Source organism: Schistocerca serialis, chromosome 3, assembly GCF_023864345.2.
Source record: "Schistocerca serialis cubense isolate TAMUIC-IGC-003099 chromosome 3, iqSchSeri2.2, whole genome shotgun sequence".
NCBI classification, from domain to species: Eukaryota; Metazoa; Arthropoda; class Insecta; order Orthoptera; family Acrididae; genus Schistocerca; species Schistocerca serialis.
This window is the reverse complement of record NC_064640.1, coordinates 527,872,269-527,888,750: the sequence shown is the minus strand read 5'-3', so window position 1 is coordinate 527,888,750 and position 16,482 is coordinate 527,872,269. Positions and strand designations below refer to the sequence as shown.

General features: G+C 38.4%; 1 protein-coding gene across 1 annotated transcript in view; it reads right to left on the bottom strand.

Annotated features, from left to right (window-relative positions):
* Window positions 1–16,482, bottom strand: part of LOC126470406 (WD repeat-containing protein 6) — a 320,158-nt gene that overhangs the window by 69,449 nt on the left and 234,227 nt on the right. Inside the window, exon 12 of the mRNA XM_050098254.1 lies at window positions 12,158–12,452. Within this exon, the coding sequence (XP_049954211.1) occupies window positions 12,158–12,452 (295 nt within the window). The remainder of the gene's footprint in view (window positions 1–12,157; window positions 12,453–16,482) is intronic.

Here is a 16,482-nt window from a genome sequence, read left to right as displayed (position 1 = left end):
ACAACTTACCTTAGAAAATAGATTAAGGAAAGGTAAATCTATGTTTCTAGCATTTGTAGACTTAGAGAAAGATTTTGACAATGTTGATTGGAATACTCTCTTTCAAATTCTGAAGGTGGCAGGGGTAAAATACAGGGAGCGAAAGGCTATTTACAATTTGTACAGAAACCAGATGGCAGTTATGAGTCGAGGGGCCCGAAAGGGAAGCAGTGGTTGGGAAGGTAGTAAGACAGGGTTGTAGCCTATCCCCAATGTTATTCAATCTTTATATTGAGCAAATAGTAAAGCAAACAAAAGAAAAATTCAGTTTTGGAATTAAAATCCATGGAGAAGAAATAAAAACTTTGAAGTTCGCCGATGACATTGTAATTCTGTCAGAGACAGCAAAGGACATGGAAAAGCAGCTGAAAGGAATGGACAGTGTCTTCAAAGGAGGATATAAGATGAACATCAACAAAAGCAAAATGCGAATAATGGAATGTAGTCGAATTAAATAGGGTGATGCGGCGGGAATTAGATTAGGAAATCAGATGCTTGAAGTAGTAAACGAGTTTTGCTATTTGGGGAGCAAAATTAGTGATGATGGTCAAAGTAGAGAGGATATCAAATGTAGACTGGCAACGGCAAGGTAAGCATTTCTGAAGAAGAGAAATTTGTTAACATCGAGTATAGATTTAAGTGTCAGGAAGTCGTTTCTGAAAGTATTTGTATGGAGTGCAGCCCTGTATGGAAGTGAAACACGGACGGTAACTAGTTTGGACAAGAAGAGAATAGAAGCTTTTGAAATGTGGTGCTACAGAAGAATGCTGAAGATTAGATGGGTGCATCACATAACTAATGAGGAGGTATTGAATAGAATTGGAGAGAAGAGAAATTTGTGGCACAACTTGACTACAAGAAGGGATCGGTTGGTAGGGCATATTCTGAGGCATCAAGGGATCAATTCAAATGGTTCAAATGGCTCTGAGCACTATGGGACTTAACATCTGTGGTCATCAGTCCCCTAGAACCTAGAACTACTTAAACCTAACTAACCTAAGGACATCACACACATCCATGCCCGAGGCAGGATTCGAACCTGCGACCATAGCAGTCGCGCGGTTCCGGACTGAGAGCCTAGAACCGCTAGACCACCGCGGCCGGCATCAAGGGATCACCAATTTCGTATTGGAGGGCAGCATGGAGCGTAAAAATCATAGAGGGAGACCAAGAGGCGAATACACTAAACAGATTCAGAAGGATGTAGGTTGCAGTAGTTACTGGGAGATGAAGAAGTTTGCACAGGATAGAGTAGCATGAAGAGCTGCATCAAACCAGACTCCGGACTGAAGACGACGACGACGACGACGACGACGACGATGACAACAACAACAACAACAACAACAACAACAACAACAACATTTTATATCAGATCTCATACTGTGATGTACAAACTACTCCATGGATAGGAGTGAGCAGATTTTGCAGTTGGATGATCTTCCCCATTTAAAATGTGCTCTGATCATGTCACCTGATGCTGAATTCAGCTTTCCAACTTACAAAATCTAGTTGGTTAGTAACTGATGATCCTTCAAATTCAACAGCCTGAGAGTAACACTGCAATAGGTTCACTCAACTAAAGGTACCATGACCAATCATGACCATTTGCAGATGCTCTACTGCACATGTGCAATTTCGTGATCATCATTGTCATCGAGACAGCTCTGTGTTGTATAATGCATATTGAATGTGTTTCATTGTTTGGCTACCTTTAGCACTAGTTGACTCCTTTTATCTCTTTATGTTTTTCAAATGTTTAAACTTCCCATTTGTGGTCAGCACTTCTTGGAGCGATTACCTAACACCATGAGCAGCAGCGTAACAAATGTTAACTGACAAAATTCTGAATTATTTCTGTCACTTGCCACACACTCATTAACATCCCATTATTTTTTGCATATTTTGATTAGATAAATATTCTAATACATTTGATAAGATTCTTCACGATAACACATAGTTTTGTTATGACTGCTTCTAATTATCTGCTGTGTCTTGCCAATATTGCTTAACTATAATACAGTAAATCCCCAAACATCAAATATGCTGGGCATTATCTAATTTCAAGAAAAATTATCACAGGTTAATTTGGTGTGGCTGCAAAGTGTCCAGTGGAAAAATATATGGCTAGTCCTATTAGCATTAACCCTGTGGTGCACATGTCCACTGCAGTGGACAGCTGTTAAATGGTCACTTCTTTGGCATTTTCCATCAATCCTGAGGTTGAAAATTCATGCAGGGCACAGCACCAGTAGGGAGTGGTCACTTGAGTGGGCTATGTGCATTTGCAGCCTCAGGAGTGATTGAAAACAACAAATAAATGACATTTAACAGCTGTCCACTGCAGAGGGCAAGGCACCACAGAATTAAGTATACTACCAAGTGTTCTAGGCTAGTGTCAATGGATTAACTACATATGGAAAAGCTATTTATAAGAAGTCGCAAATAAATAATGTAATATCAGTTAAAGTGGTCAGGACCATACCTCACAAGGAGAGGTCCCCAGTGGTAGAATCGACTGTTTGAAACCATCTATAAGGTACTGTAGGAAAGGGCCCTGGGGTATCACACACTGCAACCATTCACCCTGGTGGGACCTTATTTGTGAGTAATTGACAAAAAAAATTTTGGCGTTTAATGTGGTGATCTAAAGATTTAAAAATGATATATATATTTTTTGTTTAGCATAGTTGTTGTAGTACAAGCCTAACAAGCAAGAGGTTGTTGATTCGAATCTTGTCAGGTGCTTTTTTTTTTTTTTTTTTTTTTTTTTTTTTTTTTTTTTTTTTTTTTTTTTTTTAATCTTTATTGGAAAAACTTTGATCAGAATTTATATTAAATTAATTGGTTTAAAGGAAATTTTGAAATTTATGTTTCTGTCATGTCATTTTAATCACCATATTATTTTTTTCAACTGCTCTCATTTTTTTCTTACCATCATTATTTTTCCTGTTGGAAGCTTTGACCTGTACAGAAAATTCGAATAGAGATCAACATAAACATCATTTCCACCCTTTTTATTGCTCATGAAAACCACACATTGCATGTTGTACCACCGTACAGCGAGACCTTTCAGAGGTCGTGGTCCAGATTGCTGTACACATCAGTACCTCTAATACCCAGTAGTATATCCTTTTGCCTTGATGCATGCCTGCATTCATTGTGGCATGCTATCCACTAGTTCATCAAGGTATTGTCGGTCTAGATTGTTCCACTCCTCAACAGCGATTCAGCGTAGATCCGTAAGAGTGATTGGTGGGTCACGTCCATTAACAGCCATTTTCAATCTATCCCAGGCAAGTTCGATAGGGTTCATGTATGGAGAACATGATGGCCACACTAGTCAAGCAATGTCATTATTCTGAAGGAAGTCATTCACAAGATGTGCACGATAGAGGTGCAAAGTGTTGTCCATGAAGACGAATTCCTTGCCAGAATGCTGCCGATATGGTTGCACTATCAGTTGGAGGATGGCATTCACGTATTGTACAGCCTTTACAGCACCTTCCACAAGCAGTGTACATCGGAGCCACATAATGCCACCTCAAAACAGCCGGGAACCTCCACCTTGCTGCACTCGCTGGACAGTGTGTCTAAGGCATTCATCCTGACTGGATTGCCTCCAAATACGTCTCCAACGATTGTCTGGTTGAAGGCATATGCGACACTCATCGGTGAAGAGATGGTGATGCCAATCCTGAACGGTCCATTTGGCATGTTGTTGGGCCCATCTGTACTGCACTGCATGGTGTCATGGTTGAAAGGGTGAACCTCGCCATGGACGTTGGGAGTGAACTTGTGCATCATGGAGCCTATTGCACACAGTTTGAGTCGTAACACGACGTTCTGTCACTGCACAAGCCACATTATTCAACATGGTGGCATTGCTGTCTGGGTCCTCCGAGCCATAATCCATAGGTAGCAGTCATCCACTGCAGTAATCGCCCTTGGGCGGCCTGAGTGAGGCATGTCAGCAACAGTTCCTGTCTCTCTGTATCTCTTCCATGTCCAAACAACATTGCTTTGGTTCACTCTGTAACACCTTGACACTTCCCTTGTTGAGAGCCCTTCCTGGCACAAAGTAACAATCTGGATGCAATCAAACCGCGGTACTGACCATCTAGGCATGGTTGAACTGCAGACAACACGAGCTGTGTACCTCCTTCCTGGTGGAATGACTGGAACTGATTGGCTGTCAGACCCCCCCCCCCCCCCTCCCCCCTGTCTAATAGGTGCTGCTCATGCATGGTTGTTTACATCTTTAGGTGGGTTTAGTGACATCTCTGAACAGTCAAGTGGACTGTGTCTGTGACACAATATCCACAGTCAATGTCCATTGCAAAACTTTTTTTTGATGTGTGTATACATATTTGTCCAACACATTCAATGCACAAATTTCTCAATTTTGTTGAGAAACCAGTTAATGTGCTAAGATTTATGCAATGTGGATTGGTGCAAGGAGAAAAAAGTGGGAAGGTGTGATTCATTCTACAGGCACTGGCAAGACAGTAATAGTCCTGGCCTTTTGCTAAATTGACGAGAAGGTAAGCCATGTGACTCCCAGCACAGGCCAGTGAATTTTAAGTAGAACAATCTTCATCATTATTTTCATCAGTGGTTGAATTATAATAATGACAAATACTTTCAAATCCAGCATATGGCTAACAAGTAAAAGTAAAGGTCTTAAAGAGCAGAAGGTTACATTCCTTAAAGCCAAAACAGGAACTTGGAAACCCAAGACAGACCACATCACAGGCTCAAAGATAGACAAACACAATTGGGAAAAGTGGACCCATAAGAGTATGGAAGTAGGAAAGGGAGGTAAATAAGCAGTGCAACTGACACAAATTTTCATTATGGATGTCACAGCAACAATAAATTCTGGGGCAGATGGATGGATACAGCAGGAGAATGAAACTACTGAAGAAGAGTAGCAGTGATTCAGTGATTCAATTTCAGGTAATGCACTTATAGGAAAGGACATTTTATGTAATGTTTCTGAGGGAGAAGTAGGAAAGTAAAAGGTAAAGTTCATTCAAGTGGGCAGTTCTATTGCTGAACTGGAGGCAGAAGCAAACCCAAACTCCACAGAAGACAGGTGTACTAAGAATTCCAATAATGTGAGATGCAGTAGCAATAATAACACATATTGTCTTTTTTGATTTAGAGGTCTCTCTTCCACAGTCACAGCTTTACAACTAATATGAGAGTTATTTCATCTTTTGGGACTGTAACAAAGTCTTGTTTGGAACACACAGCTTTCTTTTATTTAAAGCATCTGAAGTGGTCAATTTTTGGCTCTTACATTATTTACGTGTGGTCCTCTACATATAGGCCTTGAGTTTCTAACACACCGCACTACACTGAGTGCCTAAGTTTACATAAATGCATAGAAATAATGTAGGATCCCAAAAACCTGACCCCTGGAGATGCTCTAAATAAAAGCGAAATGTGACTGATTCAAATAAAACTTTATTACAATTGCAAAAGATAGAGTAACTTAAATATTATTTGAAATTATAATTATTTGGGAGAAGTTATTATGGTGAATATTACTGAAGGAGGCAGCATAACACTGGGCATGTTAGCTGGAGATTGTGACGTTGTTAAGGTGTCTGTGTTTGAAATAGACAGCATATTGTTGGGTGTATCAGCTGTGGAAGCACAGTGTGTGAGGAGTTAATGTTGAATCTGCACTGATTAATATGGCTGATGCATGTAAGGAGAGAATCAGTGCATTTGCTTCTGTAGGGGGAGGTGAGCTGACGACTTCTGAAAGAACCAAGGATGGCAAAAGATTAATTTAACATTTCAGATTGAAAACCCTGTGTGCTAGTAAACAATGCTCTAACATCAAGTTGGTGAGTGATAAATGACTTCAATTTAGCAAGGGAGACTGAACAATGAAGAAATGAAACTAGGGCTAAAGAGAGATCCAATGGGAAAGTTTAAGTGGTACAGTAATAAAGAAGCTATAGGTCACAGATAAAATGTGTGCAAATGAACCACAAAAGATACTGAAAATTATTTACTGGAGGTAAGATATTGAGAGGGAGGTAAATGAAAACATATGGACAATTATAGAAGTTTATGTAAACAGTGACAAAGCATAAGCTATCCTACACTAGGCACTTATAGTTCAGTGGTGCAAAATTGTTTTGTGTAAAAGGTCAAGCATCAGAATGATATAAAAATGTTTTAGGAATAAAAATTAGGACTGCAAAGGGTGGGCTTATAAAGTCCATAAGGAATTAAATACTACAAGAATTCAAATGTTAGATTTCTCATTCAGCGTTAATTGTTTTATTGTTAGTTGTCTTGTCAGTCACATAATTTTAGGCACACAATTCCTTAAGGGGTACCAGACAGAACTGAACTGTGAGGAAAGACACCTCTAATTTGGGCAGGCACAGAATCATTGCAATGTGTTTCTCAAAGACACTTTGCTATTTAGTTGAATTTCGGGCCATTAGGTTTGATCATGTAACTTTTAGCACTCACCTGGATGACCTCACACTTTTCATTATTTTAGGTCATTTGCCATTTTTTAAAAAACAGGTATCTTTTCTAGATCATTTTGCAATTTGTTTCGATTTTGTGATGATTTTACTAAACAATAAACAACAGCATCATCTGCAAAAAGCCTAAGATGGCTGCTCAGATTGTCTCCTAAATGATCTACATAGATCAGGAACAGCAGAGGGCGATAACATTGACTTACGGAATGCCAGAAATCACTTCTGTTTTACTGGATGACCTTCCATCAATTAGTATAAATTGTGAACTCTCTGACAGGAAATCACGAATCCAGTCACATAACTGAGATGATATTGCGTAAGCATGCAATTTGATTACAAGCTGCTTATGAGGTACAGTGTCAAAAGTCTTCTGGAAGCCTAGAAATATGTTCAAATCTCTTGTTAATACCACTCAACACTTAGTGTGAGTAAAAAGCTAGCTGTGTTTCACAAGCACGATGTTTTCTAAATATGTGTTGACTGTGTGTTAATAGACCATTTTCTTTCAGATAATTCATAATGTTCTAATGCAATATATGTTCCAAAATTCTGCTGCATATCAATTTTAATGATACTGGCATGCAATTTAGTGTATGGCTCCAATGCCTTTCTTGAATATTGGTGCGACTTGTGCAACTTTTCAATCTTTGGGTACAGATATTCCATTGAGCGAGTGGTTATAGATGATTGTCAAGTGTGGAGCTATTGAATCAGCATACTCTGAAAGGAACCTAAATGATATACACTCTGGACCAGAAGACTTGTTTTTATTAAGTGAGTTAAGCTACTTCACTACTCCAAGGATATCTACTTCTAAGTTACCCACGTTAACAGCTGTTGTTGATTTAAATTCTGGAATATTGATTTGTCTTCATTGCTGAAGGGATTTTGGAAGGCTTTGTTTAGTAATTCTGTTTTAGCAGTACTGGCATCGATAGTATTTCCATTGCCATCGCACAGGGAAGGCATTGACTGTGTCTTGCACTAGCACACTTCACAAACAACCAGAATCTCTTTCGATTTTCTGTCAGTTTTTAAGATGAAGTGTCATTGTGGAAGCTATTATAAGCACATCACATTGAAGTCCGGACTAGATTTCAAGCTTCTGTAAAAGATCAGCAATCTTGGGAATTTCCCATTCGTTTAAATTTGACGAGTTTTTTTGTTGTTTTTGTTTGTTTAGAAACAGTCAGCTCCATCATTTGTTAATTTACTTGATATAAATTTAAAAAATAAATAATAAAAAAATAAAATAAATAATAAAAAATTGCTGTCAATACTATTTCTTTGAATTCAATCCACATCTGGTCTAACCTTACATTGTTAATTTGGAAGGAGTTGAGATTGTCTCTCAGGAAGGTGCAAAGTGAATTTGAATTTGCTTTTTTGAATAAGTATATTTTTCATATATTTTTCAAGGATTTGGGAGTTATGGTATTCAGTCTATGACAACCCTGCGTTCAATAATCCCTGTATCCATTTTGATTCTTGTTAATAACTCAGGATTATTTGTTGCTAAGAGGTCAAGTGTGTTTTCACAACCATTTACTATTCGAGTGGGCTCATGATCTAATTGCTTGAAATAATTTTCACCGAATGGGTTTAGCACAATTTTGGATAACTTTTTATGTGTACATCCATATTTAAACACCTATTTTTGCAACATATCAAGGGTAAATTGAAGTCATCATCACTATAATTGTATGAGTTGGGTATGTGTTTGAAATTAGACTCAAGTTTTCTTTGAACCTTTCAGAAATTGTATCATTTGAGTTGGGAGGTCAATAAAAGGCTTCAATTATTATTTTATTCCAGTTGCCAAGAATGACCTCTACCCATACTAGCTCACAGGAATTATCTAATTCAATTTCGCTACAAGATAAACTACTTCTAACAGCAACAAACACACCAACCACCAACTATATTTAGCCTATCATTTCTGAACACCATTGGGTCCTTCACAAAAATTGTAGCTGAGCTTATTTCCAGATTTCAGCACTTGCAGCTCTGTTACTTTCCCAACACAGCTACGACAATTTACAACTGTTATACTTATAGTTCCTAGATCAATCTTCTTCCTGTGCTTAACCTGCACCCTTTGAGACTGAAGCCCTTTTTGTGTTTCCTTGAGACCCTGTAACCTAAAAAATCATCCAGTGCCTAACACAGCCCCTGCTACCTGTGTAGCCGCTTCCCACATGTAATGGATTCCTGACATATTTAGCGGAACCCGAAACCCCACCACTCTATGGTGCAAGTCAAGGAATCTGCAGCCTACACAGTCGCAGAATCATATGAGCCTCTGATTAGACCCTCTACTCAGTTCTGTACCAGAGGTCCACAATCGGTCCATCAACTATGCTGTAAATGGTGAGCTCTGCCTTCATCTCACAAGTAAGACTGCAGCCTTTACCACTTCTGATAGTTGCTAAAAACTAGAGAGAGTCTCTTCTGATACAAAGTGAAATACATTATTGGTACTGACATGAGCCACCACCTGCAGCTGGCTGCATCCTGCACTCTTCATGGCATCCGGAAGGACCTGTTTCATGTCTGGAATGACTCCACTCAGTATGCACACGAAGTGCTGATTGGTTTCCTACCCCACCATGGCAGCTGTGTCCCTAAGGAGCCCAATAACATGCCTAACAATGGAGTTCCCAACTACCAATAATCCCACCCTTTGTGAGTGCCTGGATACTGCAGGCTGAGAAGCTTCCCCTGCAACAGGACAAGTGACTGCATATGGCAAACTCCCACTCAACCATGTGTGAGGGAACAACCTTAATGCAGCAGCAGGGACTGGCCACCAGTGCGGACCAATTGGTGGACTCGTGAGTCATGCTGGATATCCATTGTATCCCCATGGCTAGCCTACAACAGTGATGTCCATTCACTGCAGGTTCAAGCTGTGTAACTGAAGCCGAAACATCCTGGAGCTGAGAGCAAAGTATCATCAATTCGGCTCATCTGCACACAGCAGTTACAGTCCCTATCTGTACTAAAGACCATGGAAAACTGCTCTACACAAACAAAGGACTATCAACATGCACTACGAACCTCTACTGTGGACACTGAGGAAAACACAAGAAATGTCTCTAACAAATTAGTTTAACATGCATAGATTTGAAACTAAACTACCAAAGCACACAGGTGAGACTAAATAATTCACTCCTTGCTTATAATATGTCACAAAATCAGTTTATTTTCTGACACAAATGAAAATGCGGAAACTGTTTCCATCAAATAGTAAAGTAATATACAGAAGTTCAAAAACTAAACTACCAAAGGACAGATGAAACTATATAATTCACTTCTGGTCAGGAACTCATAAAATGTCACAAAATCTGTTACTTCCCTGTTGCTGCTTGTGTTTTGGCCAGCTGCTGCTGCTTGACGTGTGTAACCTGATAACTGGGGTTAGTTCATATTGCACATAGAAAGGTAGGGGCAGTGTGAGCTGAGGTTCCTGTAAGGCGGAGCCTACTGCTTGGCAGACAGTTGCCAAGAATTGAAAACACAGGATGTGACCATCACAGTCTGCATGGTGTGTCAGATAAGGTACAGGTAGTTCAGAATATTCATCTCAGAGAACCAGGGCTGACAGAGCAGTTAGGCCTTACAATTTCCTGTCCACTGTGTGAAAACTGAGTGACTGGAATGATTTCTGACAAACATGCAAAGTCATAATGGAAGGCTTTGGGTCAAGTTACGAAAAGAACATCTGCAGACATTTCAGAAATCAAATTTCACATCTCTGACTAAACTTACAGAAGTTCTATATACAACAATATCATTGCTGCTTAGTTGTACTATTAAAATTAAGAACATTTTGGGTCTTTGCATAAATCAATGCTTACTCAAAATACATATATAAAAATTAATAGCTGCAGTCACAATCATGTAGTCATGCAAAAGCTGAAGGTGTCAGTTATCATCACTGATCACCTTGGGGACAGTCAGGATTACAATATATTCTTGTTAAATCTGACTTTACATGTGTGTCAGATCTCTAGTTCTTCTACACATACATGCCATATGACTGTAGCCCCAAACACACCCCCTTTCAAAATGTATCACATGTGTAGATTTAAAATATATTTAGTAGTCACTTGAGTAATTATTCGTTTCAACCATAAATAAAGAAGTGCCCATAAGCTATGCTCTAGAGCACCATTGAAAGGAGCTCAGAGATAATCAATATAAGCAGGCAATGTATATTTATATTGAAAGAGATAATGATGTTTCTGTTGTTTTAAATGACAAGCACATACGTGTGATGCATGTATTTTTATTGATTGTTACTGAACCAGTAAACAGAGAACAGTGTGAGGTCAAGAAATAACCAGTGATCAGAGGTTCTTCTCTCAACATGTTAACTACATGCTTAATGTGCTGTAAATATGAACGGTGAGCTATTTTCATAATAGTCTGCTGTTACATTGGATCTCAGAATGGATGGCGAGTGACCATTTGTTTACAGTCTGTTGCAGTGTATCACCTGATAAGGTAGGATACATGCTTTTTAAAAGTCCAGATGATATTCATAGTTTTTGGGGAGTGAGTATGCTGCACCATTTTCATACTTTAACGGTCTACAAGTGATAGACTCTGGTCATCAGCTCAGGAAATTTGCTATTGTTTGGTAATACAATTTGGTCATGAGCTGAGACATGCAGAGTAAAAGACACTGAGCAGGTGTTGGGATTGAGAAATATTAATTCTAATTTTAGTGATTAGCATCTGGTATTGTGTAGAGGCTTTAACATTTCATGGGTTGACTGTAAGATAATGCTATGAAACACTGACTGTATGGTAGTGTACTAACTTTTGGGCTGAGGCTCTTTGGGACTTTGCATTTATGAGCCACTTAAATGAGCCATAGTTAGGGGATTCTTCCAGCACTTATTCACTTAAATGGATGGTTTACTGTACTTGTAACATTTCACATATTTAGATAGTACTGAATGTGTATCCCGTATTGCCTGTAAGGACACAATTCATAATTTTTTTTTTCTATATGTTAGAATAAATACATGCTTTTCAATTATCCATACAGTTTTGCTACCAATTATCCTACTGGATCATGGTGACTATGTTATTTAATTTGCAAAATGTGTCACACAAAAGACTCATTCAACCATATGATCATGTGCAAAACCTGTTGCTCTTTTAGGTAGGACAGCTGTAGGACAAATATTTAAGTACGTAGAACACAACCTCTAAGATTATGTAAACAGGTCATGGCAATTCAGTGTTGTACATTTGGCCTACCCGCCTCAACTAACTGCTCTCATTTGGAAGAGGCATCCACAGAAGCAAATTACAAAAGGGAACCTTACAACAAGACAAAGACTATCATGATACAAAATCATCATCCCAGGATGCAACATCTTTAACTTATCAGACAAACTTGTATCAAGAAGACAGGAAAGTTAACTATATGCCTATTGCTGCTACTGACATATTCTGAAAGTTTATTTCTCATTTCTATGTACCTAATACACAATATTTGTGTTTCATAATGCATACCACACAATATAATTTTGTTATTATGAGAAAAAACAAACTGTTATTTTTATATTAAGTATAGTTAAATATACCTCCTGAATGCGAAACACAAATTTTCCACACTTTCAGCTGAGCTCTTCCACCAGCAGTAACCAGCAGGAACAAATCAGACTCTTCAGACTTTCTTAGGCAACATACATCCAGAGTTCTCACACTGGATATGTGTGTGTCAAGAACTGCTGCTACTGTAGGTGCCATGCCAGCTTGAAGAAAAATAAGATAAACTGTATTGTTTTCACTACCGCATGCCACAAGGCGGTATGGAATTTTGACTGTATTTTCACAAATAAGCTTCTGGCAATTAATGTCCTTGAGATGAAAACCTCTCTGTTAATAAATGCAATAAAAAAAATTAATTAAATAATATTTTAGACAAAAAAACAAAAATAAAATGATTTTTCTGTTCTAACTCTAGAACACAAAACCCTCTGTGCAGAATTTTAACATAGAGAAAAGAATCAAATGTATCTATACTATACTGATTATTTTTTTATTAACTAACATGGCAATCAAATTCAGAAACAACAGACTCCTGCTCTCACTTGTATGAAAGCAAATGATTACAATTTCTTTTAGTTATTAACTGGCATCATCATTTATATTGTGCAACTGATCTACTCTCCAGTCACTATTCTAAACAAGTGAGTATTTGATACAACAGCATTTGCACTGTGGGTTAGCAGTAATATCACTCATTTCTCAACAATACATGCAAATAACTAACAAGAATACAGTCACGTAATATCCTTGACAACCACTGATATTTTGACAGGCTGACATCCTGTCATTTTCAAGCCATAAATGAAATTAGAGATCACCATGTATGGCCATTTAAATGCTCAGTGGGAGGGGCTGTGTGAACAAGGAAATGAAAAGAGGTGGAAATTTTTGCTTGAATTCTGTGTGGAATCCTGCTCTCTCTTTCGTCGAACAACAGAGGGACCTAGTTTGTGCTTCTGCTCATCTGTCATTGCTTAATTCATTGATGGCCATTAAAACTGCAACAACATGAATGTGAGAAGCAGTAAGCATCAAACTGAAATGAAGTGTACTACATGCCTAAATATGCAAGAGGATAACATTTCAACATAGCCACACAAATTAGGTCAGAGTGATAGCATCTACATCCTATATATAAAGAAAGATTACACAGCATTTGAATGCATAACAAGGAGAAATGTCTACTAGAACACATCAGAAGCAAACAGCACTTGGATCATAGCCTATCAAGATTGCAATTTATAGTTTCATGGTAGCCTGCTAGCATTGATTGAGATTTCTGATCACTGTGCAAATACATAACGGAGGGTTCAGACGGATCTTACTCAGCACCATGCAAGATTTCAAAGGCACCTGTAACTAGCATCCAACAGGAGAGATATACTGTTTGCTCAACTGTGCACTTCTCTTGACATGGCGATAAAGAGAGAGGAGTGCCAACAATGGTGCACCCAGTGACAACATGAGTGGCACCGCATCATCTTTTGAGAAGGATCCTGCTTCAGCATGCAATATCATGACAGAAATATCTGTGTGTGAAAAATCCAAGGAGAATGGATGTTCCCACATTACATTTGTCATCATTATATGGCCCAGCATGCAACAAGATGATCAGAGTCTGCATGTTGCCCATGCTGACCTGACCTGACCTACCTTCACAAAGAGAATGTTCAATTGTTGCCATGACCGACACATTCTCCAAATATCTCAACAATTGAAAAAATCTGGTCATAAGTTGCCATGACTACTTGCCAGCCACTATGATTACTGAAGTTGAAGCTGCATGGAATGAAATACACATACCCGTCATCTAACAAGGAACACTTTGACTGCAAGGTCACAAGTTCAGTCTTCAGTAAGGCTCATTTGAAAGTGTTTTGTTAGCAATTATGACAGAAAAAATATTAGCTGCTAATGACTCATCATGTGTGTGAAGAGGGCAACAGAAAATGAATGTCCGGGAGGTGCCAAGATTAACCTTTTGTGCGATGTATGTATCACACATTACAAAATGGACATAACCAACATTCAAGAGATGTTCAAAACAACTATTAAGTTGCACCATGAACACCAAATGAAAAATAGTTCACCACAGTGATCACAAATGTTCACACCATCGAGATCAATCATGAACTCATTGGGAATTACAAACTGTGCAGGACACTCAGCTAGGTATCCACTCTTAAAGAAATTGTAGTACAGAATACTGTTGGTGTAATGGGGTGATGAGAACTGATAGAATGTGATGGCATGCAACTGAACATGAAACAGTCTGTTGTGGAGTTTATCATGAAACTAGCTATCCTTTAAGGCATAGCTGCAGATAGTAGGATAATACGTTTTATAGGCACAGAAAAAGAATCCAGACACTGAAGTTATCCAGTGGTTCCAGGTGGTATGAATTGCAGTGTCACACTCTTTTTAGGAGGGACAGATTGTTATAAAGGAGTATGGTCTTTATACACAGACCAGTAATCACGCAAAAGTAAGTTATTTTGACCAGCTATTGGCCAAAAGCAGTGCTTGTACCATAGTTGTAGTTCTCGTACACCCATTTTGGGAAAAATTTAGTGTACATTTGCAACGATAGGCAAATGGGAATTGGAAGTAGTGTATTTGTTGCAGAAGACAGGAAACTTAAATCAACCATGATAGAAATTGAAGTGGCATGAGAGATTGTTTGGGCAAGACTCAGTATCTGGGGTGGGCATAAAATAATAACTGCACCCTGCTATTGCATACCAGACTCATCCCCTGATGTAACTGAAATCTTTAGGGAAACCCTAAGTTCACTTGCACGTAAGTTCCCCAATCCTACTGTAATCATTGTGGTGACTTTAATCATCCAAAAATTAATTGGGAAAATTACTGTTTTGTTTGTGCTGGGTGTGATTAGACATCCTCTGAAACATTACCAAATGCTTTCTCTGAAAACTATCTAGAACAGAAATTTAAGACTCCCACTCTTGATAGAAATATATTGGATCTAATGGCAACAGACAGACCTGACCTCTTTGAGGATGACCACATCAAAAGTGGTATTAGTGACCACGATGCAGTTGCCGTAACAATGATTACCAAAGTCCAAAGGACAACTAAAACAAGCAGAAATATATAGATAAAAAATCAGTAGTTTCATATCTCAATGAGGAACTTTAAACTTTCAGCATAGGGCTGTAGCATGTAGATGAACACTAACTCATTTTTAAAAGAATAGTAGACCATGCACTGGATTGACACGTACCCAGTAGAACAGTCCATAATAGGTGGGAACCTCCATGTTATTCATTCACCATAAAGCAACTCCGAAATAAACCAAGATAATTCCATAACAGGTGTAAATCAAAGTGTACGGCTATAGATAGAGAGATGCTGAATGAAACACATTTGGCTTTCAAGAGAGCAATGTGTGATTCCTTCAGTGACTACCATGGGAGAACATTGTAAAATGATCTTTCACAGAACCCAAAGAAATTCTGGTCATATGTAAAGACTGTAAGTGGTATCAGAGTTAGTGTTGAGTCCCTAGTGAATGAGACCAGAGCTGAAGTTGAGGGTAATGAAGCTAAGGTTGAAATGCTTAACCCCATTTTCAAATGCTCACACTAGGCATATTTTTTTTTTTTATATATATTTAACTAAGGTGCTTGATTGTGTTGATCACAAAATATTGCTCCACAAGTTGGACCAATACGGAATACGGGTAGTAGCTCACAATTGGTTCACCTCTTGCTTCAACAACAGACAGCAAAAGGTCATTATTCACAATGTTGAGAATGGCTGTGATGTAGGATCTGAGTGGGGTACTGTCAAGTGGGGGGTGCCCCAGGGATCAGTGTTGGGGCCACTTCTGTTCCTTATTTATATAAATGATATGCCCTCCAGTATTATGGGTAACTCTAAAATATTTCTGTTTGCTGATGACACTAGCTTGGTAGCAAAGGATGTTGTGTGCAACATTGGCTCAGTTTCAAACAGTGCAGTTCATGACATGGGTTCATGGCTTGTAGAAAATAAACTAACGCTAAATCACAATAAGACTCAGTTTTTACAGTTTCTGAAACATAATTCACCAAAACCAGACATTTGAATTTTACAGAATAGTCATATGATTAGTGAAACTGAACAGTTCAAATTTCTAGGTGTTCAGATAGATAGTAAACTGCCATGGAAAGCCCATGTTCAGAATCTTGTTCAAAGACTTAAAGCTGCCATTTTTACTATTCGAATGGTATCTGAAGTAAATGATCGTTTGACCTGAAAATTAGTCTACTTTGCTTATTTTCACTCACTTATGTTATGTTGTATTATATGGTGGAGTAACTCTTCCCATTTTAAAATGATATTTTTGGCTCAG